At 42.2% G+C, this 27,070-nt stretch overlaps 1 protein-coding gene and 1 non-coding gene across 2 annotated transcripts in view; one reads left to right on the top strand and one right to left on the bottom strand.

Annotated features, from left to right (window-relative positions):
* Positions 1-686: 686 nt before the first annotated feature.
* MAN1A1 (mannosidase alpha class 1A member 1) overlaps positions 687-27,070 on the top strand; it is a 182,686-nt gene continuing 156,302 nt past the window's right edge. The window contains exons 1-2 of the mRNA XM_030809626.1: positions 687-905; positions 1,161-1,985. Of these exons, the coding sequence (XP_030665486.1) occupies positions 1,383-1,985 (603 nt within the window). The 5' untranslated portion in view covers positions 687-905; positions 1,161-1,382. The remainder of the gene's footprint in view (positions 906-1,160; positions 1,986-27,070) is intronic.
* LOC115834528 lies at positions 23,515-23,624 on the bottom strand. Its single transcript, XR_004029475.1, has one exon. It is a non-coding gene; the product is annotated as a U6 spliceosomal RNA (small nuclear RNA).

The following is a 27,070-nucleotide window of genomic DNA, read 5'->3' as shown; positions in this document are numbered from 1 at the left end:
GGCGCATACGAAAAAAAGTCCTAAGCAAGCACAGAACTGTGTCTCTTAGGATGTAAAAGGATGTTATATCAGAGGACTCAAAAGCTCCCAGGGTCACGGCTCCCCTAACCGAGGGACTTGGGGTTTCACTGCTACCAGGCACCCGGGGAACCCTGGCCTTGGATAAAAATAGGGTAACTGGAGTAAAGCCGTGCTTCTGAACGACCCAGTGCCCGGGACCCCATGCGAGACCCCGCCTTTCCCGGGACCCCCTCAGGAGCTCCCCCGACAGCCCCGCGCTGGTCGGAGGAGGAGGCAGGGAGGTCCCGCGCCCGGCCCAGGCGCCTCCCGGGCCAGTCGAGGATCAACCACCCCGGGGACCCCGGCCGAGGCCGGCGCAGGATAAACTCCCCGACCCCGAACTCTGCCTGCCGCTTCTCGGCGCTGGGCCTCAGCCATGAGTTCGACAGTCCTCACCGCGGCTCCCGCCTACCTCGCGCCTCCCGGCCCCGCGACCTCCCCGCCGCCTGCCGGGCCCCGGCGTGGCTGCGCTTCCCGTAAACTCCCCGCCCCGCGCATCCCCCTCTTCGCCTCGGCCCCGCCCCCGCGGGACCCTGGGCGGCCCGTGATTGGCCCCACCGCGCCGTCACTCTCCGGCCGCGTCGCCTCCCTAGTTTCCTACCGCCCCGAGACCAGCGGTGAGATTAGTGCTCGCGGGGCCGCGGCGGAGAGTACCGTGCTGCTCCGCTTGCTGCCACTCGCCCGCAGGTCGGCGCGCTCGCCCACCTGAGCAGCGCCGGGGCTGCGGGACCGCGGGGCAGCGCGCTCAGCCCAGCCTAGGAAAGCGGCAGCAGTCTCAGCGCGGAAATGAGGAGCGGGCGAAGTTGACGAGTCCCCCGCCCACGCTGCGCCCCTCCTGCCCAGAGGTGCGCTGCCCCTCCCCGAGGTGCTTGCGCGCTGCCCTGCCCCCCGCCTGCACAGGACACCCCTCCCCTACCCACGGGACCTGAAAACTTCACCCCAAGTCCGAAGAGTGGGCTGCGAGGGCGGTGCCCGGAGCTGGACAGGACTCTGCTCAAGGGGAGCGGTCCTGGCGGCTCGCCAGGAGTCGGAGGGCGGAGACCCGCTGGAAACTTTATCATCGCCGTAATTACTACGTTTTACTGTTTTTCTCCCCGCAGGGGCTGCAGCCAGCGGTCTGTCGCGCGTGCCTCTGTGCCCGAGGAGCCGCCCCGGGGAGAAGACCCGGCGCGGAGTTGTTCTCCCAGGGGAGACCCGCAGCCCAGCCGAGGGGGTCGGGCGGCCTGGATACGCAGGACCCAGCCCCGCAGCCGCGGACTCCCAGCGGCGGCGAAGTTTGGCTGCTGAGCGGCGCGGCGCCGGACCACTGGACAGCGGGCGCGATGCCCGTGGGGGGCCTGTTGCCGCTCTTCAGCAGCCCCGCGGGCGGCGGCCTGGGCGGGGGGCTCGGCGGCGGCGGTGGCAGGAAGGGGTCGGGCCCCGCCGCCCTCCGCCTGACGGAGAAGTTCGTGCTGCTGCTGGTATTCAGCGCCTTCATCACGCTCTGCTTCGGGGCGATCTTCTTCCTGCCAGACTCCTCCAAGCTGCTCAGCGGGGTCCTGTTCCACTCCAGCCCCGCCTTGCAGCCGGCAGCCGACCACAAGCCCGGGCCCGGGGCGCGCGCCGAGGACGCGGCAGAGGGGCGAGCCCGGCGCCGCGAGGCGGGGGCACCCGGGGACCCGGAGGCCGCCCTGGAGGACAACTTGGCCAGGATCCGCGAGAACCACGAGCGGGCTCTCAGGGAAGCCAAGGAGACCCTGCAGAAGCTGCCCGAGGAGATCCAAAGAGACATCCTACTGGAGAAGAAGAAGGTGGCTCAGGACCAGCTGCGTGACAAGGCGCCGTTCAGAGGCCTGCCCCCGGTGGACTTCGTGCCCCCAATCGGGGTGGAGAGTCGGGAGCCCGCCGACGCCGCCATCCGCGAGAAAAGGGCAAAGATCAAAGAGGTGAGTGGGCCGCGCCAGAAATCCCTCCCGACGGGCAGTGTTTTTCAGGGAGAAACGGCAAGCCTTTGAAACTCTGAAGACTGCAACAATGCAGTGTATGGGACGATGGAGGTTTGCCCCTTCCACCAGGTGCTGTGTCAAAAGCTCTTTCGTTTCCTGTTTCCAATATAGTAGTAGATGTGTCCAGTAAGATCTAAGGTCAAATCTCGTTCCTTTAACTTGCATGCTTTTGCTCTGGTGAGCACAAGCCACACGAGGTGGGTATGAATACATGGGCAGGTGATACACAAACCTCTTTTTCTGGCCGCTACACGGTTAATCGCCCCACCAGTAACAGCGACGGCACTGATCAGCCCCCTGGTAAGGATTGGGGACGTGGCTTTAGAGTGAGGCTTCACGCGTGGTAAAGCGAGCCAGCATACCCCGGGTTCAGCTATGTGGCCCTTGTCTGCCAGGTGGCATTCTGTGTGTACTTTCAGACTATAAAGGTGAAACTTGAGAACTTCCCATCATCGAGGGATACTATTGTTTACTTTTTTAAAAAATGAAAATATGAAAAGCCAGTCGGCTGCCTTTTGTATTTCTAATGCATAGCCAGAAAGGGTATTCCATGTGATGCAACAGGTTTGCCTCCACAGCAGCACAATGGTGACAAACTTAATCCAGGATAAACATGGACTTTGATAACATCTTTCCTAATTTCCTTCTCGTAATTTTCAGTTAGAACTTGAAACATGTGATTAGGTCAGGACCAGCTTAAAGCTGAAGGGGGCCGTAAAAAGTCTTTTCAGGCTGTCATTTTCAAGATGAAAATCGAAGGGCCCAGAGCTCTAGAACCCGTTAGTGATGAGTCAGGACTTGAAGCCCAAGGTCCGAACTTCCCCCAGTCACCTGTCACCACGCGGTCTGTGGACATGCCTCCTCTCTGAGCTACTTCCCTGTGTGAAACGGTGCCAGCCTGGGTTTTACATAGAAAAGCTGTAGGAACCACATTAAAAGCATGTCATTCCAAATCTTGGTTCAATTTTCTAAAATATGAATGGAAGTAATATTTTTGCCATTTAAAAAATAATACAATCTGTGAAAATAAATATTGTGTTTTCATATTGGGTAGGTAATCAGGAGAGGAAGTCCCTGATCCCATTTTCAGAGAGTAAACAGATTTTTGAGGTGGTTGAGAGGTATTTAGTTTAAGTGGCTGCAGAATGAAGGCAGCAGGATTGTCATAGGATTTGTGACTTTGTAATATAAGACCAGCTGAATTTGGTTAAGCTGTAATTGAGCAAGTTAAAGTGGACGTGGATCCCTTTCAGTTTAGGAAGAATGCCTTCATCCCTCCTGTGCAGATAGCTTCCTTCCACAGTCCATCAGCATATCTGCTTTTCTGAGACCCCTCCTCAGGGACAGAACCCTCCCATACTTGGGGGAATGGATTCTACTTTCCAGAACAACTATCTAGCAGTTTCCTTTCTCCATGAAATCCTGCCTGTGCTACCAAATCAGGAAGGTGGAACAAAGCTCTACGTCTTACCAAATCCTCCCAGACTCCTTAATAATATCCAACCAAAACCATAGAAAATTAACCCCAAATGATCTGTATCTGCGTGTGTTTCTGTTAAATTTGAACAGTGTAATTCATACATTTCATGCCTCCAAAGCCATGCGAGCTGCCAGTTAGCTAGTACAAAATCACAGTTGTCCAAGGAAAAGATTTTAATACGAAAGATACATAGATGTTAAGCTGTTGGTACTGACCAACAGTGATTACAAGTGCATTCAGAGCAGAACCAGTGGGGCAGCAGCAGTCTCAGACTCAGGACAGCATATTAACTGTGCATATCCATCCATGGTAGATCCATGTTGTCTGTGTCCCTAAATCACAAGGTCTTAATTAGCCGTGTAAACGAGATTTATGTAGTCTCTGTCTAACATCTTAGCACCTAGATGTTTTGAAACCGCTCAGTCTTGCATAAAGTAGTGGAACTAAATGTGTTCTTTAAAATTCCTTGTTGCTGTAAGAACCCAAAAGAGCCAGCATAATTAGCTTCAGCGTTTACTCAAAGGCTAATGGGAAGAAATGGATTATGATTTTCCATCAGATTAGTTCAGGCAGATGTATTCCTTTGTAAACCAAAAGAAAAAAAAACGAAATTATGATGCTGTTCTAAAAACTGTGCTGTAAATATTTGGCTTTAGAGAGGCAAGAGTGGTTGCCCATTGTAAATAGGGCACTGGACTTTACGTATTTGGATTCGGTTTCAGGCACCACTGTGGACTTTTTGTTATCAACCAGTAGATCTTTGCCTTAGTTTTTTTCTTTACCATTCCTGTGTTTTCTTTTTTCTTTTTTTTTTTTTTTTTGGAGATAGAGTCTGGCTTTGTTGCCCAGGCTGGAGTGCAGCGGCGCGATCTCGGCTCACTCCAACCTCTGCCTCCTGGGTTCAAGCGATTCTCCTGCCTCAGCCTCCCAAGTAGCTGGGATTACAGGCACGTGCCACCGCACTCAGCTAATTTTTGTGTTTTTAGTAGAGACGGGGTTTCACCATGTTGGCCAGGCTGGTCACGAACTTGACCTCAAGTGATCGACCCACCTGGCCTCTCAAAGTGCTGGGATTACAGGTGTGAGCCACCATGCCTGACCTGTTCCTATATTTTCTAATTCTCTTTATACTTAGGTTCTCTATCACACCTGAGTGCACTAACACTTATAGTTAAAATTTAGAAAGTGCACTCAAGTCTAACATGTTGGAAGACTGGATTGTAATTTGAGTCAACCTGTTATTTTATACTTGGTTCAAAGTCAGTCAATACTATTTTTTATATCTACGGCACAATTATGTTACTAGTACTGCAGTAGATTTTTAACAACTTTGTGTCTTAGGGGAGATACTCTGTTAATTTCAAATAGGTCATTGTACAGAATGCTTCACAAAAAATGTTAAATGCTTTCCACTACTAATTTGATGGATGGTAAATCTCTGATGTAAAACTTCAAAATAGAATTAAGATCTTCCTCCCTTCACCTCTGTTAAAACTTTTAAAATTAACTCTGGGATTTCTCTTGAGATTTATGATATATACATAGTGTATATTTATTTTCATGAGTTTGATCTTAAAATTGTACTCAGGTTGTCCTTAGCTTTAAAAAGCAGTGTTAGAATAACGAAGAACAAAAGTTAAAATAGCAGCATGGAAGTTTTAGGAAAATAGTCCATTTACTTTTTTTTTAATCAGAAATCATTTTTAGCTTCCCCTCTCCCCGCCCCCCCAACCTCTCCCATTTCCCCAATGAGCCTGTGCTGTCCTTTAGGATTAGAACTTTAATACAATTTGGAGGATGATTTTTTTTTTCATTTTCTGAAATTAAGGGGAGTCCTGAGTAATAGGGGCTGGGGCTAAAGACAGTCAAGTTGTCAGAGGGGTCTCCCTTCTTCTCAGGCTGGAATCCTCACCAACCTAAGTGGGGGTAGGGGTATGTGCAGACTGGCAGCCTCAGATTTGTCATGTAAGGCTTTAGGACCCTGCACGTGTGGGGTCACAGTTTTCTTCTCTCAGTTCTAAAACAAGACTTTAGTATTTTATTCCAGACCTATTTGTGTAATCACGAATTTAAAGAACATTTTCATATTGGTGGCTAATAGTTAAAATTCACATTTATTATACTTTATACTAGCCTTAGGCATATAGCCTGTAATTTATGTTAACTATTGACAGTTTACCCTTTTGGTAAAGATCAGATGTGAGAATAATCTGCCTTGGCAGGTTTAAACCAAACACTTTTATTTTGACACTTAACTTTCCAGTTTATTTGTATGGGTAGTTCTGGGGTGGAAAATAATATTTACAAAATAATAAAAGCCATGATTTGGAGACCTGACCCAAGAAGCTTCAACATCCTTAGGTTGCTTGCCTGTGCCACTGTGCCGTGACACATTTCCTACTGAACATGGGCCAGTGTGGGATTGCTCCACCCAGAGGCCCTTCCCCAGAGCAGGGAGGACATGGAGTGTTTGTGAAGGTTTTTCTCTCCTTAGCAAGTAGGTAAGTTTTCAACAGTGTAAGTACTGGAGTAAGTGCTTACTGTTATTATACAAAAGCAAAAAAATACATATATACACTAATGGGTAGTTAATTACGTTCAGCTTCATTTTCTGTAAGCTGTTGATAGTTTCTCCTAGAAGAGTATTCTGTCTTCCTCTTATCAGGCAACTAGGATTCATATAAGGGAGCTTCTTATGTATATGGGACTTAGAACCTAGTTAAAAGCGTGAAAAGAGGTTTTAAAAAATGTATTTTCAAACGCATCTATCTGTACTTCTTAGGTGAGCTAATGAACTAAACCATCTTGAAAAATTTATCGTCGTATTACACAAAATGCATTTGTATGAGATCTGAATTGGTTGGAATTCATTGAAGAACTTACATATTTGAATCAGATTATTTCATAAGCTGTGGTGGTATAAATTTTTTATTGAAGAGAATTTTAAGCATGTGTCCGAAGGTCAGAGGGGAGGAATGCCTGCAGATCCGTGTGAGGGATGAGGGCTAAATAGACAGGGTAGATCAGAATTGCACTGGAACCTGGTTATACCCCCTAACCCAGTCAAGCACCTGTGGTCTTTTAAATTTCTTTCTTTATAATCGTGTGTATGTTGGTCAAAGAAGAGTTTGATTAGTCAAAATAGGAACAGCCACTGTGGGCTCCAGAGATACTGTGAAATGAGTGGCAAAACAGCCTCTCCCCCAAGTAGACGAAAATAATAAACAAGATACCTGTTTGATAGTTTAGGGAAGAGATTCCCTCTTTGAGGAAATAAGTCTTGACTTTTCCCTCAGTATTCTTAGCCTAGTTCCTTGCTTGGTGTTCAGTGATTGAACTATATCTTATCCCCACCCCCAACCTCTCAATCTGTTAAAAGGCCCTTTACACAAACTCTGCAAATTATGCCATGATAACTTTAAATCTCAGATTTTAAAACTAAGAGTATGCTCCAAGTCATAAGGTATTGCATCTGAATGAGATCTGAGAGATAGCTCATTCATTTTACAGTAGAGGCAACCAAGACACAAAGATAATTCTGGAAATCACATCACCAGCTAGTGGCAGAGTTGAGTTGCAGAGGGAAGCCCCAATCTAATGTGAGTGTTGCTCATGGTCTCCCACATGGCTTGTCTCCTAAATAAAACTCCAAAGAATTGTATAAATTATCCGTGCTTATTATTTGCACACCCTAATAGAGAGTACAGAAAACATACAACTCTGCATTATCATAAATTTGACCTTGTACTAGGTTGGTGGTTTTTCTTTTTTTTTTTTTCAGCCAACCATGGATCAAAGTAGTTTTTAAGTCAATTATAGTAATTTTTTAAAAAACTTACCAGTGGCATAGTTTAGAAATCTTCTTTGTAAAGACACCCAGGGAAAGCTTGATAGGACATCTTGTTTTCTTTATAAAGATCTCTCCAAGAAGCACAGGCATTTGTAATCATTCAGTTAAACATTCTTTATGAGGAAAAGTGGGGAAGAAGAAGGAAGGGAGAGCAGAAGAGAGTGAGTTACTGTATATACAAAGGGTGAAAGGGGATCACCCAGAGAAGGGACATGTGATGACTAGAAGGCTGCTTTAAAATTATAAATGTGTGTGCTCTTCTGATATTGCACCATGGATAATAGAAGAATGGCAGCTAACCTAAAGGATGATTGTTTTAAAAGTAGACATGTAAAAATCACACCAATCTGTGGGCAATTCTCTCCACCCAAGTAGGTTCTGGCGATTCTCTTTTGGGGTGCACTTACCTGTCTCTGATCCATCCATTCGGAGCGATGTAGTGGTTAGAAGGATGGTTCTGGACTCGGATAACATGGGTCTGAATCTGGCCTCTACCATTCTCTAGCTTTGTGACCGTCTGCAAATTACTTAATCTCTCAGAACTTTAGTTTCCTCATTTGTAAAATGAGGTTAATAGTAGTACCCACTTTGTTGGATCCTGAGGCTTAAATGTGATAGTAAAGCACTTAGAATGGTATCAGACATGAAGTGGGCACACAATAAATGCTGCTTGTGATTATTGCTGTTACTGGTCACCACCTAAAGCCATCAAGCCAAGATTGCATTGATCCATATGCTGTTTAATAACTCAGGAAAGTGGATAATGAAGTTTCAAAAGGGTATCAAAAATAGTTAAAATTGAGTTTTAGTGCTTAAAGGGATACATTTCCAGTTCATCAAACAGACCTTCCCATATAGCTATAATTTTATTGTGCCACAGTCAACTCTGATTTTCTTTGATTTTTACCACATTCCAAAAAAACTTAAGTATCTTTAGGATGATATACTTACTGCATATACATCTTCAGCTTCTTCAGAATATGTGCTAAAGAATTAGTCTCTTTCTCATAGTCAAATATGCCTATTCCTGCAGATACCATCTTTCAGAGTAGTCACAGTCGAGTTATCTTAATTTCTCTTTCTTCTAATAAATAATTTTTTTATTTACACAATGCGGATCGGGTCTCACTATATTTCCCGGGCTGGTTTCAAACTCCTGAGCTGAAGCAGTCCTCCCACCTCGGCATCCCAAAGTGTTGGGATTACAGGTGTGAGCCACCATGCCTGGCTGAGTTATCTATCTTAAGTATTGAAGTTATTCTTCTAAATAGAGAGAGATTGAGTAAAGTGAATTTCAATCTGTTTCATCTTGGAGGAATGTTTTTAAGAAGTGAGAATTATTATTTTAGGCTTGGCAAAAATTATATAATTATGATAAATTCTATAATCAGAGCTCAGTCCATCACCCGGTAGTCAAAGTTAGCATAAATCAGTTTTATTTTGTAGCTCAGAGAGTTTGGTCTTTTTGAGAGCTTCACATTGAATTTAGATTTATTAGGATTCCAGACCCACTACTCATTTTACACATGAGAAATAAGGCCCGTGAGCTGTGACCTCCTGAGATTACCCCAGTGTACAAACAATAGCTGAGAATTGCTTCTCAGGTGTTGAGAAGTGCTGAGAATTGCTTCTCAGGTGTTGAGAAGTACTGAGAACCAGGCCCCACTCCACTTGGGATAATCTTGACTCTAATGAGAACGTGTGCTTTGGTGACTGGCTGACCAGGCCCTCCCTCCTCCTCAGCCCTAAATGGCAGGCCAACTGCCAGAAGCCCCACTGAGACCATCCTAGAGGGAGGTGGGACGTCTTTGCTGGGTAGGGGATTGCCTAAGAAAGCAATAGCGGCTAATTCCTTTGCTCCGGAGAATGTGGCAGCAGTGCCCCGCCCCCACTGAGTTTTGATAAAGACTTCTGTGATCATTAGGTACTTGAAAAAAAACCAAATGAGATTAAGGCTTAAGAGTATTTAAAAGTCACAGCCCTCATTTCTGTCATGAATACTCTGGTAGTTGCTTTAGGTACTTTAGAGCTGAGCAGTCCTGCAGATAATCCAGAACAGAGATAATAAAATTGAAAGGCACACGTATCCTTTGTGTTTACTTGACTTTTGTGACTAGAATAAATGACTCCTCCTCTCTCGCGTTTCTCAGTCTGCTCATCTCCCTGGCTCTTAAGTTTATCAAAAGCCCAGTCCCTGATTTGCTCTGCTGCTTTCTCATCACTCTTGCTCTACATCCTTCATTCAAGTGACACTCAGAGCATATTATATTAACTTTTCATTTGCATTTTTCATGTTTTTATGTGGGTCACTAATTAGATCGTCCTGTCTTGTGTGGGAGTGTTTAGTATTAGCAACTTAGTATGAGAGAGGGTGTGGAGATGAGGGGATAAAAACCTGATGAAGGACACCAAGTTCTGAAAGGGTGGTTTAATAACACAGCATTGCCACCCTCTGAAACAACCTTTGTTGCTGGTGCCTGTTTGTCTGTGCTAGGAGTTTATGAGAAAGGGGGTGGCAGTAATTGGTGTCCGAAGGCCTGTGAATGACTATGGCCAAGACGTGAACTCAAGCCATCCACAGACTACAAGCTATTGCTAGTGTCTCCATTTCTGCCAAATCCTTCCTCATTAAATGGTCTTCTCAAGGTCCCTTCAGAACACTCAATTCTTCTAAGTGACAGGATGATCTCAGAAATAGGACAGGAGGCCCGGGATTGTAGCCTACGCTGAGGGTGGCATGTCCAGCTTCCTGAGCTGATGTTTAGGTCGTGATTGTCTGTCCCTAGTTCCTCTTTCACGGGAATACATGCTGGAGCTACGTACTAAAAGGGGAGTGTGTTTCCTCACTGTATCTCTCTCTATCGGGGCATAAGACAAGAGAACAGACCTGTGGAATGATTAGGGAAGCTCAGGGGTTTCTACCCAGTCTCAAAATCTCATTCCCAGCTGCCTAAAATTCACCACCAGTGTTTCCTTTTTACCGTTTTTGTTTTGTTTTTGTTTTTGTTTTTGAGATGGAGTCTTACTCTGTTGCCAAGGCTGGAGTGCAGTGGTGCAATCTTGTCTTGCTGCAACCTCCACCTCCTAGGTTCAGGCGATTCTCCTGCCTCAGCCTCCTTAGTAGCTAGGATTACAGACACCTGCCACCACGCTTGGCTAATTTTTGTATCTTTGGTAGAGACAAGATTTCCCCACATTGGCCAGGCTAGTCTCAAACTCCTGATCTCAAGTGATCCACCCACCTTGGCCTCCCAAAGTGCTGGGATTACAGGCATGAGCCACCGTGCGTGTCCATTTATTGATTCTTAAAGGCTTGCTTTAACGTAAATGGATAAAGTTGCTCAGCAGAATTATTAATATTATACTTTGAGATTTGTCTTATCAAAGAATAGAATAGGTTTGTTGAAGCAAGTATCTTCCATTGTGTTATTTCGCTTTGTAAACTCACGTCTGCTTGGGAAAGAAAAATTTGAAACCACACTAGAGTAGAAAAAAAAACAAATCCTTCATAGTTTTATCAGTCACTAAGTAGTGTCAATAATGCTCCTCCCTAACCCCAATATGTAAGTTCATCTCCCCCCGTTATAACCACAGTATATATACTTTTTTTTTCATTTTCTTTGCAAGTGTCATTTTATGTTGACACAATATATCCATGTCAAAACATGATACTTTATTTAACGAGTCCCTTGGACCTGAACATTTAGATTATTTCCACTTTTTTGTTTTTATTAAAAATGCTGAGACAGACACCTTTGTCCGGTAAATTTCTGTCTCACTTCTTATTGCACCCACCCTGGTAAGTGGGATTTTCTCTTAAATTCTTAAGAGGGGAAATAAATTGGCCAACAGATAGTACATTTTGAGGGATAACTTTCCAGAAACCATTTATACTCCCATGTGTCATATAATGAATGGAGTCTATTGATTCTTTGTGAATTTCTTTTTTTTTTTCTTTTTTTTTAATTATACTTTAGGTTTTAGGGTACATGTGCACAATGTGCAGGTTTGTTACATATGTATCCATGTGCCATGTTGTTTTGCTGCACCCATTAACTCGTCATTTAGCATTAGGTATATCTCCTAATGCTGTCCCTTCCCCCTCCCTGATTCTTTGTGAATTTCATAGGTGATGAAGCAGTATATGGCATTTTCAATTTGCTTTTCTTTGATCAACACTTTCTCCTGTGCTGATCATTTGCATTTCTTCCTTGTGAGTTGTATAGGTAGAACAAGGAAATTTTAAAAGGAGGAAGATAGAGAAGATGGCAGAGCTTGGAGGCCTAAGGAGTGAGATCCACCAGGGGAGATGGATCTGGCAAGCTGGCTGAATGAACGTGGACTCCTGTGGGAGGCAAAGTCCTGAAGGCGAGAGTTAGGATTTTATAAAGCAAAGTTGCAAGAAAAAAAATTTTTCCCCTAGATTGCACACTTAGGATAAAATATCCTTTATTGATAGGAGCTCTTACCAGGCACTTGGGACAGCCCACATCCTTCAGCTGAGACCTATCCAGCTTTACCAGCACATCTTCATTTTTAAGTGACAGTTGGGATTTTGCCTCAGATACTTGAGGAAGGTATTGACCTCTCTGGAGATCTGCAGGAGGATCTTTCTCCTTTTGGAATGAATCAGGATGCTTTTCTAATAGTTGAAGATCAAAAGTAGTCTAAATAGAATTTCAGAAGTGATTTTAATGATGCCAGAAAATGGCAAGTCTTACAAAGCTGAATTCTTTTTTTTTTTTTTTTTTTTTGAGATGGAGTCTTGCTCTGTCGCCCAAGCTGGAGTGCAGTGGTGCCATCTCGGCTCACTGCAAGCTCCACCTCCCGGGTTCACGCCATTCTCCTGCCTCAGCCTCTCCGAGTAGCTGGGACTACAGGCGCCCGCCACCATGTCCGGCTAATTTTTTGTATTTTTAGTAGAGACGGGGTTTCACCGTGGTCTCGATCTCCTGACCTCGTGATCCGCCCGCCTCAGCCTCCCAAAGTGCTGGGATTACAAGTGTGAGCCACCGCGCCTGGCCTGCTGAGTTCTTAAAGAAGAAAAATTAACCAAAAGGAAATCGTGAGATTTCATATAAATATTTGTTCTTATGTGTGAAGAGGCAGGCTAATCTTTTGTATGTGAGAGGCCTTCAGTGTTTTAAATAGGATAAATATGCATTTTGTCAAAGATATTTTATTTTTAAAGAAAAGCATGATTTTTTGTGTGTGAAGTTTGGGCTTTTTTTTTTCCACCCTAAATCCTTCAAATGTTTTTAGTCATGTTTTTTAAGATAGTGAAGAGCTGCATATTTCAAAATGTATTTATATTCTGACCTTGGTTCATAAAAGTCTGCCAAACGCCAGAACTATTTAAATTTGGCTATAACACTGTGTTAACATGATGAATAACGATTGACATAAATGTACTATATTATTTTTATAAATTGTGGTTAGACATGATAGTAATTTTAGAATATTTACAACGCTATTTTTGGAGACTTTTTTTTAAGTCAACTAGCAGTGTTGAATGTTTTATCTAGCCAACTAGAGGTTTTCAGCTCATAATCAGAAATGCCTGAGAAGCCCATATTATGATTTAAGGAGTTATTAGCCCAAGTCAGCAATTTTGTGAGGCATTCTTATTAGGAAGTATAAAATGAACTTTATGTAGTAAAAAACGTATTTTATAATTGGCATATATCTAATGCGTTGTATACATTCACTCATATTAAGCACTTTGGTTAGTCTTCATTATTTAATCCTCCTGTGGTTACTTAACATAGAATGTGTAATGAAGAACTCAGTAGCTTTAAAGGGGGGTGGTTGAGGAGAATAGAAAATGAAGATGATTTATTAACTACTGTTGAAAGCTGCTTTAGCAGTTAGGGTGAATAAAAATGATGATTTATTAAGTATTCCATCAGTAATAAGATAAAGCCACAGTGTAGGGTTGGAAGTACTTCTATTTTCCCTGACTCCCAAGAATACAGAATTTCTATGACATTGGCTTTTTGCAGTCATCTGTCCCTTCCAGAACTATCATATTGAGGGCAGGAGAAAGAGCTTCCCCTATTCATCCATGTGTCCAACAGATCAGTTAGCTCTGGGCCCTGCCCATAATAAGGCCCAGTATGTATTTGTTGAGTGAATATGCTCTTTGAAATAAAAAAATGCCTACAGGAGTTATTCAGGTTAAGTGTGATTCCGTGCTAAGTAATCTGGTATTCCAGAAGTGGTGTCCACTCATCTTTGAAGTCCTTTCTAATGTATATACTCATGGGCTACAAGTCTTTGTCTTTTTCATTTTTTTTTTTTTTTACAACAGTCAGGAGTCATTTAGAATCAGACCTAGTGAATAAACAGACTAATGAATATAGGAAATGCCTTTTCCAGTTTTCAAGTTGTTTTCCAGGATGATTTATAAAATGAAAACTGCATTCATTTTCTTATATGATCGTAAACTGGTGAAAGTGGTGCAAAAAAAAAAAAAAAAAAAATCTTTTGACCAAATACAACACTGCTGAAATAAATATAGATGATTGTGAGATTCCTTTAAAGGTCAACACTCGAATATAAAGATTCTGTTATTTTATTGAAAAGTGTTTATATCTACAGCCAGTATTTTTTTTAGATATGTTATTTTTAAAGTAGTTAGGGTCTTCATTTATTTTCTTTATTACCTGGAATACTGGACAGTATTTAATAAAGGTTGCCATTTTTCTTGTATTTCAGTTTTCTACAGGATATACCTAGAGTTGGTTTTGTTTCATTTCCATTTTGCCAAAATTTTTTGAGAGATAAAGGTGTCTTAATGAGTAATGCCTACAGTACCACACTAAAATGAAAAGTCATAGGTTAGCTGTTATTTTCCACTGGAGAAATCAGAATTACATAAACATGTTCCTCCCTAAGAAGGTGTGATATTTTGAGAAAGACAAAGAAGCTTGGTTTTCTCTTTCGCAATTTCATATTGCTTCTCCCGAAAAGTGCTGTCTCATATAAATAATTGCATGGTAGAGGCTCAATGAATTGTATGCATTTGTCAATGGTCCCTTTTCCAGTTTATTCTACAGATGACTATTAATCTTCCTAAAACATCACTTCTCTCGTATTGCCCAACTCAGGTTTTAAGGGTCCTCCATTTCCTATAAAGTAATGATTCAGACTTCAACATGCATCAGAATCAGCTGGAGGGCATGTTAAAACAGATTGCTGGTGCCGGGCGCAGTGGCTCACACCTGTAACCCCAGCACTTTGGGAGGCCAAGGGGAGGATCAGTTGAGGCCAGGAATTCAAGACCAGCCTGGCCAACATGGGAAAACCCTGTCTCTACGAAAAATACAAAAACTAGCTGAGCATGGTGGCGTGAGCCTGTAGTCCCAGCTACTCAGGAGGCTGAGGCAGAAGAATCGCTTGAACCCAGGAGGCGGAGGTTGCAGTGAACCGAGATTGTGCCACTGTGCTCCAGCCTGGGTGACAGAGTGAGACTCTGTCTCAAAATATAATAATAAAAAAATTTAAAAAGCCTGGAGTTTCTGATTCAGTAGGCCTGGGTGGGCCCCAGAATTTGCATTTTTAGCATGTTGCTAGGTGATACTGATGCTTCTGGTCCAGTGACTTCAGCTAGAAAAACATTTTGCTCTAGAGTGAAGTCGCAATGAAGTCACAAATGTTTAGCTTGGCATCCGTAGTCTTCCATAAATCTGCCTCAGTTTATTTCTTGAGTTGTATCTCTGTTACTTACCAGGAAGGACTGTGCTTCCACAAAACTTACATAGTTACTATCTCCAGAACACATGTAGTTTAGGATTTCTCCTTGTTTACTTTACGGTTCTCAAAAGGAGAGTCTTCTCACTTGCTCAAAATCCATGTCCTCATGAAGCCCTCTCTACACTCTCAACCTTTACTGATCTCTCCCTTCTCCAAATTCCTATGTTATTTATTATTTCTGTCTTTGGCCTGTGTGGCACTGATTTCATGTGCATATATGTTATCTTTCAAGTAGATTTCAGACACCCTAGAAGTGAGGACACCTTTTTTATCTCATAGGTCCATGGCCCAGAATTTGACAATAAAAGACAATTCATCTTAAATGTAACCCAGATTAAGTATATCAACAAAATATTTTATAAATGTGAGGCAGTATGGCAGAGTAGAAACACTTCTGGCCTCCCTTTCCACGCCTTCAAAATGGAGCTAATAATTCCTCTTTTTCAGAGTTGTTGTAAGAATTAAAATAGAAAATGTATGTGACTCTCTCAGCACAATGCCTGGCATGTAGCATTCATTATTCAATACATAGTATATACTTACAAGCAGCTAGGAATTGGTGGGAGTGATAAGGAAAGGGTTTGGTAAGTAAATTGGATTCAGAAAGTCATTTCCAGGAAAGAAAAGTATGTTTTGGCTGCAGTATTGCTGTATTGACCAATAGCTTCTATTTTCTACTTCCCTTTTAGTTGTTGTTGCCAAATTTCTCACTTCCTATGGCAGGAAAGTAAGCATTATTTTGCCTTGTTAGAATTGTTATTACACAGAAGGGATGCTCATCCTCAGGAAAACCATAGAGAGGGTGTTGAATGGAGTGGTTCCTCATTCATTCATCAGCATCCAGTTACTTCTGACTTCTGGGCCTGCTGTCACACAACACTCATATGTGGGGAGGAAAGAAAGCCAGGGAAAAAAGAAATCTGGAGAAATACCTTCAGGGCATAGAAAGAAATAATTTTTGTGAGCTGAAAAGCTAGAAATGTTTCATTCAGAGATAGCTACGTGTATAAATTTAGCTCAATAATTAGGCATATGGTGCTTTCATTTTAGGATGTATCCACCCTTTGTGATAATATCCGTTGATTATTAGAGCTGCTGCAGCTTTAACTACATTGGCAGCAGAGATTCCTAGTGCATTTAAGACAAGAATTCAAGAGTGAAATGGAAAAGTGAATTAATAATTTGTTCTTGGGTGGTTTTAATCTGCTCCTTATTAACTTTGTAGTTTATGCCTGGAGGATTAGATTTGGAAACAGAACACCAACTAATGTTCTAAGAGTTTACTGCCTTTTATTGGAACATTATACTCTTAAAGATTTTCTGAAGAACATTTTGGCTGTTTTAGTCTTAACATACGAGGTACACTTAAATTCTTATGATTCAACCTAAAACAATAGAAAGCTTTTAATCTATGATATTAATTGTAACTTTTAAAGTATTTCATGTTAGACTTCAAGGCAGGAATTGTTTAATAAAAACCAACTAATAAAAGGAAAGATATTCTTTTTTGGGCATGAGGATATTTGGGTCTCTTTTCCCAAGCTTTTTAAAATCCCCTTAGGTCTATATTTTTCAATCTTAGAATTTAAAATCTGTTTGCTGTTGGTAGTAAAGAAAACAGGAAAATTAAAATCAAAGGTTATTTCTGTTTACTTCCTGTACCTTGTCAAATGTTTCTAAAATTGATCGAAAATAAATCATTGTAATTTTATGAATTGAAAAAAGAGTTATATTCCAAGATATAGCATAGTAGGATGAGCTGAAATAGGAAGTTTAAAAACAGGTGTCTTTGGGAGAGTGGGGGATGGTGATGCTGTCCATCTGCTTCTTGCTTAAAGCTTTAAGTATGGTCCTATTAGAATACACCTGAGAGTCTGGGAAGTCAGTGTATTTGCTTCTGTGGTTGTAGTTCTCCACCCACCTGTGATCTGAAGAATTACACCCTAGGTTTTTATAAGGTAAAGGCACTAGAATTTAGACATTTAGAAGGGACTTCTTTGAAAACTAGGAAGAAGTTTGGCAAAGTGTAATACCAGGTATTGGTCTGAGTTAACCAGGGGTAGATTATTTATTAGAAAATTAGTCTGAATTTATGTATTCTTGATAAATAGAAGTTTTGACAGAAATTCTCCACTTTTGACTGATGTGGTAATAGAGGTTGAGGATTTTACAGCCAGATATGCTGCAGGTAATCAGGTGTTAGTTATAGCTTAATAATTAGCTTAATTTAGTATTAGCTGTCTTTTTCTGTGGTACTTTACCCATGCTCTTAATCATCTTCCATCCTTCAGTGTGTTCTGGTGGAAAGAGGCTGTACTAATGGTGCAAAGGCAGACAGCAGGAGAGTTGCAGAAGTGGTATTATATATGCTACACACGTCAGAATACTAGTCACCTTAATACTCAGTAATTGACTATGATTGGCAGCTTGGAATGAGCAGCCCTCTCGCTTCCTGGAACCTTGAGAGGTGAATTCCATACACTACCACTGGTGTTCAGAAGGATCACCTTTTTCTGACCTGTGGGCACTCACTCCTACCTTTTAGAATTCCTGAGGGAGGAAGCTGTCTAGTTATATGATTAGTTAGCGTGTCTGTGGACCTTTAGCTATCAATAGAATTGCTCGAAAGCTATCTTAGGAAGTAATGCCTTTGATTGATTTGAAATCTCATGCATCACCCGTGTTGCCAGTGTTTTCCAAAACACTGGGGAATTTTTGCAGACAGCATTTTCAGGGGCTGATTTGAAGGTAATAAACCAAACTGGCAGGGAGGGAGGGTTCTTCCTCCACCTCAGGATGAGATCTCTGCTCCTTTACTTTACTCTGGAGTGCCCTGTCTTCACAAACCCAGGGGTCACACAACACATTAGTAGCCATAAGAGTGTCTGTTGTGTGTTATGCAGCCCAGAGTCTTTCACTGGTATATACCAAGTCCCCAAGTTAGATATTTCTCTTTTAAACAGAATTTTGCCTCCATATTTAAAATAAAAATTATATTCCTCAATTGGCTTTTTTTTTTTTGAGATAGAGTTTTGCTCTTGTCACCCAGGCTGGAGTGCAGTGGCATGATCTCAGCTTACTGCAGCTTCAGCCTCCCAAGTAGGTGGGATTACAGGTGCCCACCACCACGCCCAGCTAATTTTTGTATTTTTGGTAGAGACCAGGTTTCACCATGTTGGCCAGGCTGGTCTCCAACTCCTGACCTCAGGTGATCCTCCCACCTTGGCCTCCCAAAGTGCTGGGATTACAGGCGTGAGCCACCATGCCGGGCCAGTTGACTCTTAAACCTCAGCTATTAATTTGCAAGTATATTTGGTTTATGAATAACAGCAACAATAACAATGTCTGATAATTTTCTCTTTTTCTCTAGGTTTAAAACAGAGGCAACAGTTAAAATTATACTTTTAATAAAAAGTGCAGCTTCTCAGTTATACTCCATCATATATTCACTTTTTCTCCTAATAGAATGTGTTTGTTATTCTTCCTGTTCTGAGAGTAGCTTCTTAATTGATTTTACACCATCAGTTAGTGTTATTATATATAATTAAGGCAATCAATAATGAGATTTTTAAAATCTCATCTTGGCATAGATTTTGTCTCCTTTATCTGCAGTTTTAATTCTAGAATGGTGAAAAGTATGCCGGTAACTACAGGATACCATTTGTTGAGTGTTCACTTCCTGTTAGATGCCATGCTCACCACTTTATGTACATATTCTCATTAAATTCTCAGAACAACAAGTATTTGGTTTTTCTCAGAATACTGGTATTTGACATTATTCTCCTCATTTTATACATAGGAAATTGAAGCCAGGAAGGGGCAAGCAAATTGCCCAGGGTCGAGCAGCTCCTGCAAGGTTGAAACCCAGGTCTGTCTGGTCCCTGCCCCCACCCTCTTCTTGTGCACTCATCTCTGCTGGGTTCCCCATATCACCTGGGGCCTTGGCAGGCTCCGATCTTACCCACCTTGAATAAAGAATCAGGACTCCTGTTGCAGTCACTCCTCTGCCTAAGAAGGAAGTAAAGGGAAGTGAGGTGAGGACTGGCACAATTTCCACCCCAGCTTGTGGCAGACAACATGCTTTAATTCTGCAATGCTCAGTTTGTTTGGAAAAGCCTCTCAAGAGTAATATTGTGCTCAACTTAACCACTATGTTTACTAGTATGTGTTCATGTATGTTTATATCCCCTTGATGATATATATATATATATATATATATATGCCTAATATGTACATGGTTATGTGTGTGTATATAATTATCTAAAATAATGCCTTAAGTATTAATGAAAGTTATTGGGGGTTCTGGAAAGTTGTTTAAATCAAGAGAAAAACAATAGTCACTGGAAGAAACAAATCTAAATTTGCTTCCTTTTTTCTCCCTCATCTTGGGGCAACTGTGACTCCTAAAGTTTAGGATACATAATGTCACAATTATTTAATTTTTAAGCAAGAGATTCTATAAAATACGACCACATTAACAAAAATGCAGTTTGAATTTTAAATTCACAGTGAGGTATATCACCAAAAAGAATTCTGTGAGTCAAAATAATACATTGTTACTGACTTGACACTCAAGTTTTATATAGGAGTGACAACAAAGACTCTGTTTAATTGATCCTAAGAGATCTGGACAGTATAACTTTCTGCAAATGGGGCAATACAGTAATCATTCAAACCCGAATAGTTTTTTTAATTTTAATATTATTTTCCTTTAGTAAATCAGATTAAGAATCATTTCCAACAACCCTCCTACAAATATTTAGAAGTACCACCCTGTGCAAGGCACTGGAGAGATGACAGTAAACAAGACCATTATCACCACTGCCCACATGGAGCCCAAAGGGGTAGAGAGTAAGGAGGCCCTGTGACAAGTACCCTGGGAGGGGCCTAGAAGTACTATGGGAGCCTGGGGTAGAACATAACTCTGGCAGATTGGGGGGTTCAGGAACACTTTCTAAATGAAGTAAAGTATTAGACCTGAGGATGAGTGGGAATTAGCCAGTTGCAGGCAAGATGAAGAGGGCCGCAGGATAGGAATGGAATGTATGAAGGTCCCCAGGGCAGCCAGAGGACTGAGCCAGAGTAGTAGTGCTGAGAAGAGAAAGTGGGCCACAGAAATGAAGCAGAGAAGGGATCTGACCAGGTGTTTAGACTTTATCCTGTGATCATCAGGAACCATGGGAGGGTTTTAAGTTGCAGAAATAATATCAAATCTGCATTTTTGGATAAGACTGGAGTCCAGGACATGTGTTAGAAGGCTCGGCAGTAATCCAGATGAGAGGTGAGGATGGCCTAAATGCATAAAGGGGTAGTGAAGATAGAGAAAGTGAACAGATCCTTGAGATACTTAAAACCGGAATTTATAGAACTTTGTGGGCACTTAAAAATGGAGAGTGAGAGAGGAAATGGAGATAAAGAGGTTCTTGGGTTCCTGATTGGGTCACGGGTTTTTTGATGGTTGGAATCGTCAGGAGAAAGAGAGGAGTAGAGAGGGGTAATGGATGTGGTTTAGGGTATGTGGCATTAGAAGAGAAAGATGTCCAAGTGGAGGTCTCTTGTGAGCAGTTGCATGTATACAACAAGCACTGCAAAGAGAGGTCTAGGCTAGAGATGCCAATCTTGAGGCCATCAAACTATGGAAATAAATAAGATCCGTTAGGGATAATGTGTCCTGTAAAAAGAGTCAAGGGCCTAGAAGCCTAAGGAACATCAACATTTACAGGATGTGCAGAGTAGGCAGTGACAGAGGAGGAGCAATCAGAGAGATGCAGGAAGAAAACTGGCAGAGTGTGGCACTCTGGAGCGTTTTTAGATATTCAGTATTTGAAGGAGTGAGTCTCAGCAGTGTCAAATGCTGCTGAGAGTCAAGATAAGGACTAAGAAGTGTTCTATGGATTTGGTAAGAAGCAGGTAGAAGATGACCCTTACTGGGGCTGATTCAGTGCAGTATTCAGGGTAGCAGCTGTATTGCAGTGGAGCTAAGGAAGGGCACAGACAATTCTTTCAAGAAGGTCACTGTGAACAAGGCCAGAGAGGTGGGGTGGTAGCTGCAGGATGACAAGGGGCAATGAGAAGGCTGAGTAAAGAAACAGAATACTTGCTGGGCACTGCTGAGCACACAGTCGGAGCCGGCAGCTGGCCCCCTCTGCTCACTAGTTTGATTTTTCCTTAGCGGGATTCAACCACTCTGCCATATTTGGACAAGGCAAACAAGTAGATTGACCTATCAAGGAAGACACATGTTCCCAAGTGCTTTTTTGAGAATCTGATACAAGAGATCATTTGTTAGTAAGAATGTAAATCCACTCAATTTGGAGTCGGTGGGGATATTTATTATAAAAACGGATCTCTCATGGATTTAGGTGAAGACCTCACAGAGCCTGGAATTACAAATGTGAAGGTACCGGGAACCAAGACCGCTATTCCTCATTTCTTACTCTGGGCTACCTAGTCTTTTGTCTTCAGTCATACCTGCTTTATTCTTTCCTCTGCAGACAGGCTGTCTTATGAATCAGTTCTCAAGTTTACATGGCCAGTAAGTTTAAACACTAATAGACTTTATAATAAGCATCTCAGAGGCTCAATTCCAAATTCCCAGAATGGAGAATCTGACCCAGCTTTAGTTAAGTGTCTAATCATCTATGGCCAGGGGGTGGAGTATTGATTTTTAGTGCAAATGTAGGCATGGCACAGAGCCTCCTAAGTGACAGAAAGAAGAGGATTGCCTGGCTGCACAGAGGTTTTCTGGCATCTCTGCTGCATCCAGACATCTGCTTTGCTGTATTTATCTTATTGGAGATTTCTCTGTTGTGGGCCTACTTGTCAGAGGCAAGTTGTCCAGGTTCTGCTATATATTCATTATGGAAGGTTTTACCTTATTGAAATGACAGGTCCCCACCTTTAGCATTTTATGTTGTTCCATTAACTGTCATACAAACATTCCTGCAAAATATCAGTTCATGAATCAAACTTACTTTCCCTGAGATAGTAACCATTTCACAGCCTCTCATATTGCTGCTTCATTATGTGATGAAGTCTAAACACTTAAATGGTGACCAGTTAAAACGCACACCTGCACACATCAAATCAAGAATTTGATTCCAAATTTACAAAATAATCAGGTCTTATGTTTTGAAATCCTACCTGTCTATCAAGACCCAATTTAAATCTTATTCATTCCATAAATTCTTGCCTGTTCTTATCCCCTGAACAGCAGAAAATTATTTTTCTCTGTTTTTATGACTCACTTTGTTTTAACCTACTTACTACATTCTTAGTGTTAAAGGCAGCACGCGCAAAGGCACTGAGATGAAAGAGCTTGTGTCTTTGCCACTTATTGACAGTCCAACCCTGTGAAGATATCTATACAGTGCATTTGAGCTTTATCTCTTATCTGTGAGAGTGATGATAATGCCTACCTTTCCTGGATGTGAGGAGCCAGCAAGTGAATGGATGCAAAACTATTTGCATGCTAGGAAACCTTTGCAGATATTGATTACTTAAGGAAATAGTTTTGGGGTTTGAAGACCAGGTTTCTAAATCCCTGTCTGCCGCTTGGTAATTCATGGTATGGCAGTGGGTGACTTACTGTTCTTCCTTGGGCATGTTGTGTGGTGTGTTTTCTTTCATTGCTGTGACCAATTATCAAAGAGTGACTTAAAACAATACAAATTATTATCTTACAGTTCTAGGTCAGAGTCAGAGTGGGCTTGTTTGGTTTCTCTGCACTGAGTCTCATAAGGCCAAAAATGAGCTGTCAGCTGGCCCAGGCTCTTGTCTGGCTCCGGGGGAGAATCTGTTTTACAAGCTCTTTCAGGTTGTTTGCAAAATTCGGCTCCTTGCCAACTGTAGAACTAAGGTCCCCATTTCCTTGCTGTCAGTCGACTCTCAGTTTCTGAAGGACACCTGCATTCTTTGTCACTTTGATCCCTCCATTTTCTTTTCATTCATTCATTTAGACAAAAATTGTATATATTTATGGTGTACACATTTCAAAATATGTATCCATTGTGGAATGGCTAAATTCAGCTGTTCACCATATCTGTTACCTTACATACTTACCATTTCTTTTGGTGGGAGCACTTAAAATGTACTTTCTTAGCAGTTTTCAAGTGTACAATACAGTGTTCTTAGCTATAGTCACCATATTGTACTACCATCTTAAAAATATGGAATGTAGCCTGACGAACATGGCAAAACCCCGTCTCTATTAAAAATACAAAAATCAGCCAGACATAGTGGTGCACACCTGTAATCCCAGCTCCTTGGGAGGTTGAGGCAGGAGAATCGCCTGAACCCAGGAGGTGGAGATTGCAGTGAGCCAAAACTGAGCCACTGCACTCCAGCCTGGGCGACAGAGCGAGACCCTGTCTCAAAAAAAAAAAAAAAACACGGAATGCTTCATAAATTTGCACATGATCCTTGCGGAGGGGCCGTGCTAATCCTCTCTGTGTTGTTCCAGTGTTCATACATGTTGACAAAGCAAGAATTGAACACTCCTTTTTCAAACCAGCAACATCACATGGAGTCCTGTTCAACTGAATCTCTGGCTTTCTGTTCTGCCGTGTCTGTTCTGCCCCCAGCTGAAGAATGTTCTTTGCATTTAAGGGCTCACTTATTAGATTGGGCCCACCTGGGTAATCCAGGTTGATCTTTATTTTAAGGGCAACTTAATTGTTCTTAAGTAACTTTCATCATACCTGCCAACTCCCTATGTGAAATAACATATGCACAGGTCTGGGGATTACAGCATGGAAATATTTGGGGTGGGGTGGTCACTCATTCTGCTTACCACTTTTGGTACTATGTATGTGTACAGTGTGTGAAGTCAAGCACAGTCACTTGCATACGTAGAGCTACTCAACAGTCAGTGGTAAATCATGTGGTCTTGATATGGTTAGGCTTTGTGTCCTCACCTAAATCTCATTTGAATTGTAATCCCCATAATCCCCACAATCCCCACGTGTCAAGGGAGAGGGCAGGTGGAGGTAATTGAATCATGGGGGCAGTTTCCCCCATGCTGTTCTCGTGATAGTCAGTTCTGGCAAGATCTGATGGTTTTATAAGGGGCTCTTCCCTGCCTTGCTTCCCCTTCACCTTCCACCATGATTGTAAGTTTCCTGCGGCCTCCCCAGCCATGCTGAACTGTGAATCAATGAGCCCTCTTTCCTTTATAGATTACCTAGTCTCCAGCAGTTGTTTATAGCAGTATGAAAACAGACTAATAGAGGTATAATATACATGGATGCACTTTGGTCAAGAGTAGGCCAAGGCAGACATCCGAGCCTGCATGACTCAGTGAGTTTAGTGCACAGGTGCATACTCCACTTGTTATAACCTGTTTGTATAAGTTTGTACTTGGTTCTGGACCACTATTGTCTGTAAAAGGTATAACTGTCCTGCTGACGCTATACTGGCGCTCATGCCCAGAAAAAGAGCTAGAGCTGTCCATCTTTTCCGTCTTTGCAGACGGACAGTGAGGAGCCAGGACACAGCTCGGCCTGGTTATGTCCAGAGAGAGAAAGAGTTAAGCTGCTGACCCTGAAGGCAGGGAAAGCCGGCCACACAGGTGTACGTGGGAGCAGCCGGCTCAAGCAGCCGAGACAAAGCAGACAGTGTAAGAGATGCTGAATAAAGCTATATTTCCCCTATCTACTGCCCCCCTAGTGTTCTTTCAGCTATCTACCATTCATCCACCCACTCCCCTCGGACCTCAGCATGGGCTGGAACCTGACCCTAGACCTAACAACAGGTCTGTTGCTGTGATTTATGTTCAACAAACATAAACTGTTACCCAAGAGATACTTTGTGCCTCAGGTTGCTAGGAGGAGGAATGCAAATCAAAAGAAGCTAGGTTGATAGTCATACAGTAGTTCCTTTGTATAGCAACTTTTAGTATATGCAAATAAAGAGAGAAGGCAAGCAAACATACTGTATCCACATGTAAGGAATATTGATCAATAGGAAGAATATTCCTTTTTTTCCTTAGGACTTTTGTTGAAGCCTTTGACAAACTGTCTTATTTCAGTACCATTATTGTTCGTATTCTGGGCTCAGGGGTATTTAAAGTACCCAATGTTGTAAGACTACTGAAAATCCACACCCCTCTGCCCCCAGAGACGGAGTGTTGCTCTGTCACCCAAGTTGGGGTGCAGTGGTGTAATCTCAACTCACTGTAACCTCCGCCTCCTGGGTTCAAGCGATCTTCCTGAGTAGCTGGGATTACAGGTGCATGCCACCACACCTGGCTAATTTTTTGTATTTTTACTAGAGACGGGGCTTCACCATGTTAGCCAGGTTGGTCTCAAACTTCTGACCTCAAGTGATCCACCCACTTCGGCCTCCCAAAGCGCTGGGATAATAGGTGCGAGCCACCATGTCTGGCCAGACTACTGAAAATCTTGAATGAAAAATAATTCTAATTTTTGTTTATTCACCCTGCATCTTAGCAGGTATAGTGTAAAAGTTAGGAGCAAAAACTCTAGAGCCAGACTCCCTGATTTTGATTTCCCTCTCTTTTATGTGTCCAGTGACCTTGGGCAAGTTGCTTAACCTCCCTGTACCTCAGTTTTGTCATCTGTTAAGGTAAATATAGGCCCAACTTTGTGGAGTTATTATTGAGGATTAAATTAAATGTGTGGATATATGTAAAGTGTCTGGAATTGTAACTACTACATAGTGCTGTGTGAGTCTTAGGATTATTATTTTAATTGAACAATATGCTTTAACCATTGGCTCTCAACTAAGGCTGTTTTGCTTCCCAGGGTACATTTGCCAGTGTCTGGAGATAAGGGTTGTCACATCTGTCGGGGTGAGATACAGACATCTAGTGTGTACAGGCCGGGGATACCACTCTACGTCCAAAAATGCACAGGGCTGCCCTCCCCAACCCCCAAACACAGGCTTATCCAGTCCGAATTTCAGTAGTGTCAAGATTAAAAGCCCCTGTTTAAACCAGTGGCCTTTTATGTTTTTAGTAACAACTTCATTTTCAAATAAAATATTCATGTATCATGAGTGACTTTTAACAGTGAGGAAATTCATGACTGAGAGCCATAGGGCTCTGAGTTCTACAATAAAGTGAAAAGTAGAAAATAATTGTTCTGGTGATTATAAAAACAGATATCACAGGAAAAGAGTGTGCTTAACTTCTAGAATATATAATTAAGGGTAAGAAATACTCTGATCCTGTGAATCATTGAATGGGAGTTCTCATTTTCTAATTTTCCAGTAAAGTTTTTCTGGAGATTATAAGGGATGAAATTACAGGTGACCCTTGAACAATGCAGGGATTGGGGCACCAACCCCTCACACAGTTGAAAACCTTCGTATAACTTTCGATTCCCCCCCAAACTTAACTACCAATAGCCTACTGCTGACCGGAAGCCTTACTGACTAAACATAAACAGTTAACACGTATTTTGTATGTTATATGTGTGATATACTGTAGTACTAAGACAAAGTAAGCTATAGAAAAGAAAATGTTATTTAAAAAATCGTGAGAAAATATTTTTATTCAGGTGGAAGTGAGTCATCATAAAGGTCTTCATTCCTTGTCTTCACGTTGAGTAGGCTGAGGAGGAGAAAGAGGAGAGGTGTTCATGCTGTCTCAGGCAGAGGTGGAAGAAAATCCAAGTATAAGCAGACTCCCACAGTTCAAACCCATGTTGTTCAAGGGTCAACTGTACTTGGATTTGGAAACTTGCTGTTACTGTGTATGTTGAAATACAGTGAGAGTTAATTAAGATAACTATGCATTACAGTTGCTTATGTGGAATTTAGCTATGTTGTAGTAGTGGTAAATTGTGCAAGGCCCCAAATGTTTTTGCCACTGTTATTTTTATTTCTGAATATTATATAAGGCTTACGTGTTTGCTCTCTTCACTCCCTCTCATCCCGTAGGTATATTGAATAATTTAGAATTTAGGGTATTCTTCAACT

Source organism: Nomascus leucogenys, chromosome 3 (assembly GCF_006542625.1).
Source record: "Nomascus leucogenys isolate Asia chromosome 3, Asia_NLE_v1, whole genome shotgun sequence".
NCBI classification, from domain to species: domain Eukaryota; kingdom Metazoa; phylum Chordata; class Mammalia; order Primates; family Hylobatidae; genus Nomascus; species Nomascus leucogenys.
This window is presented reverse-complemented; position numbering and strand designations above follow the sequence as displayed.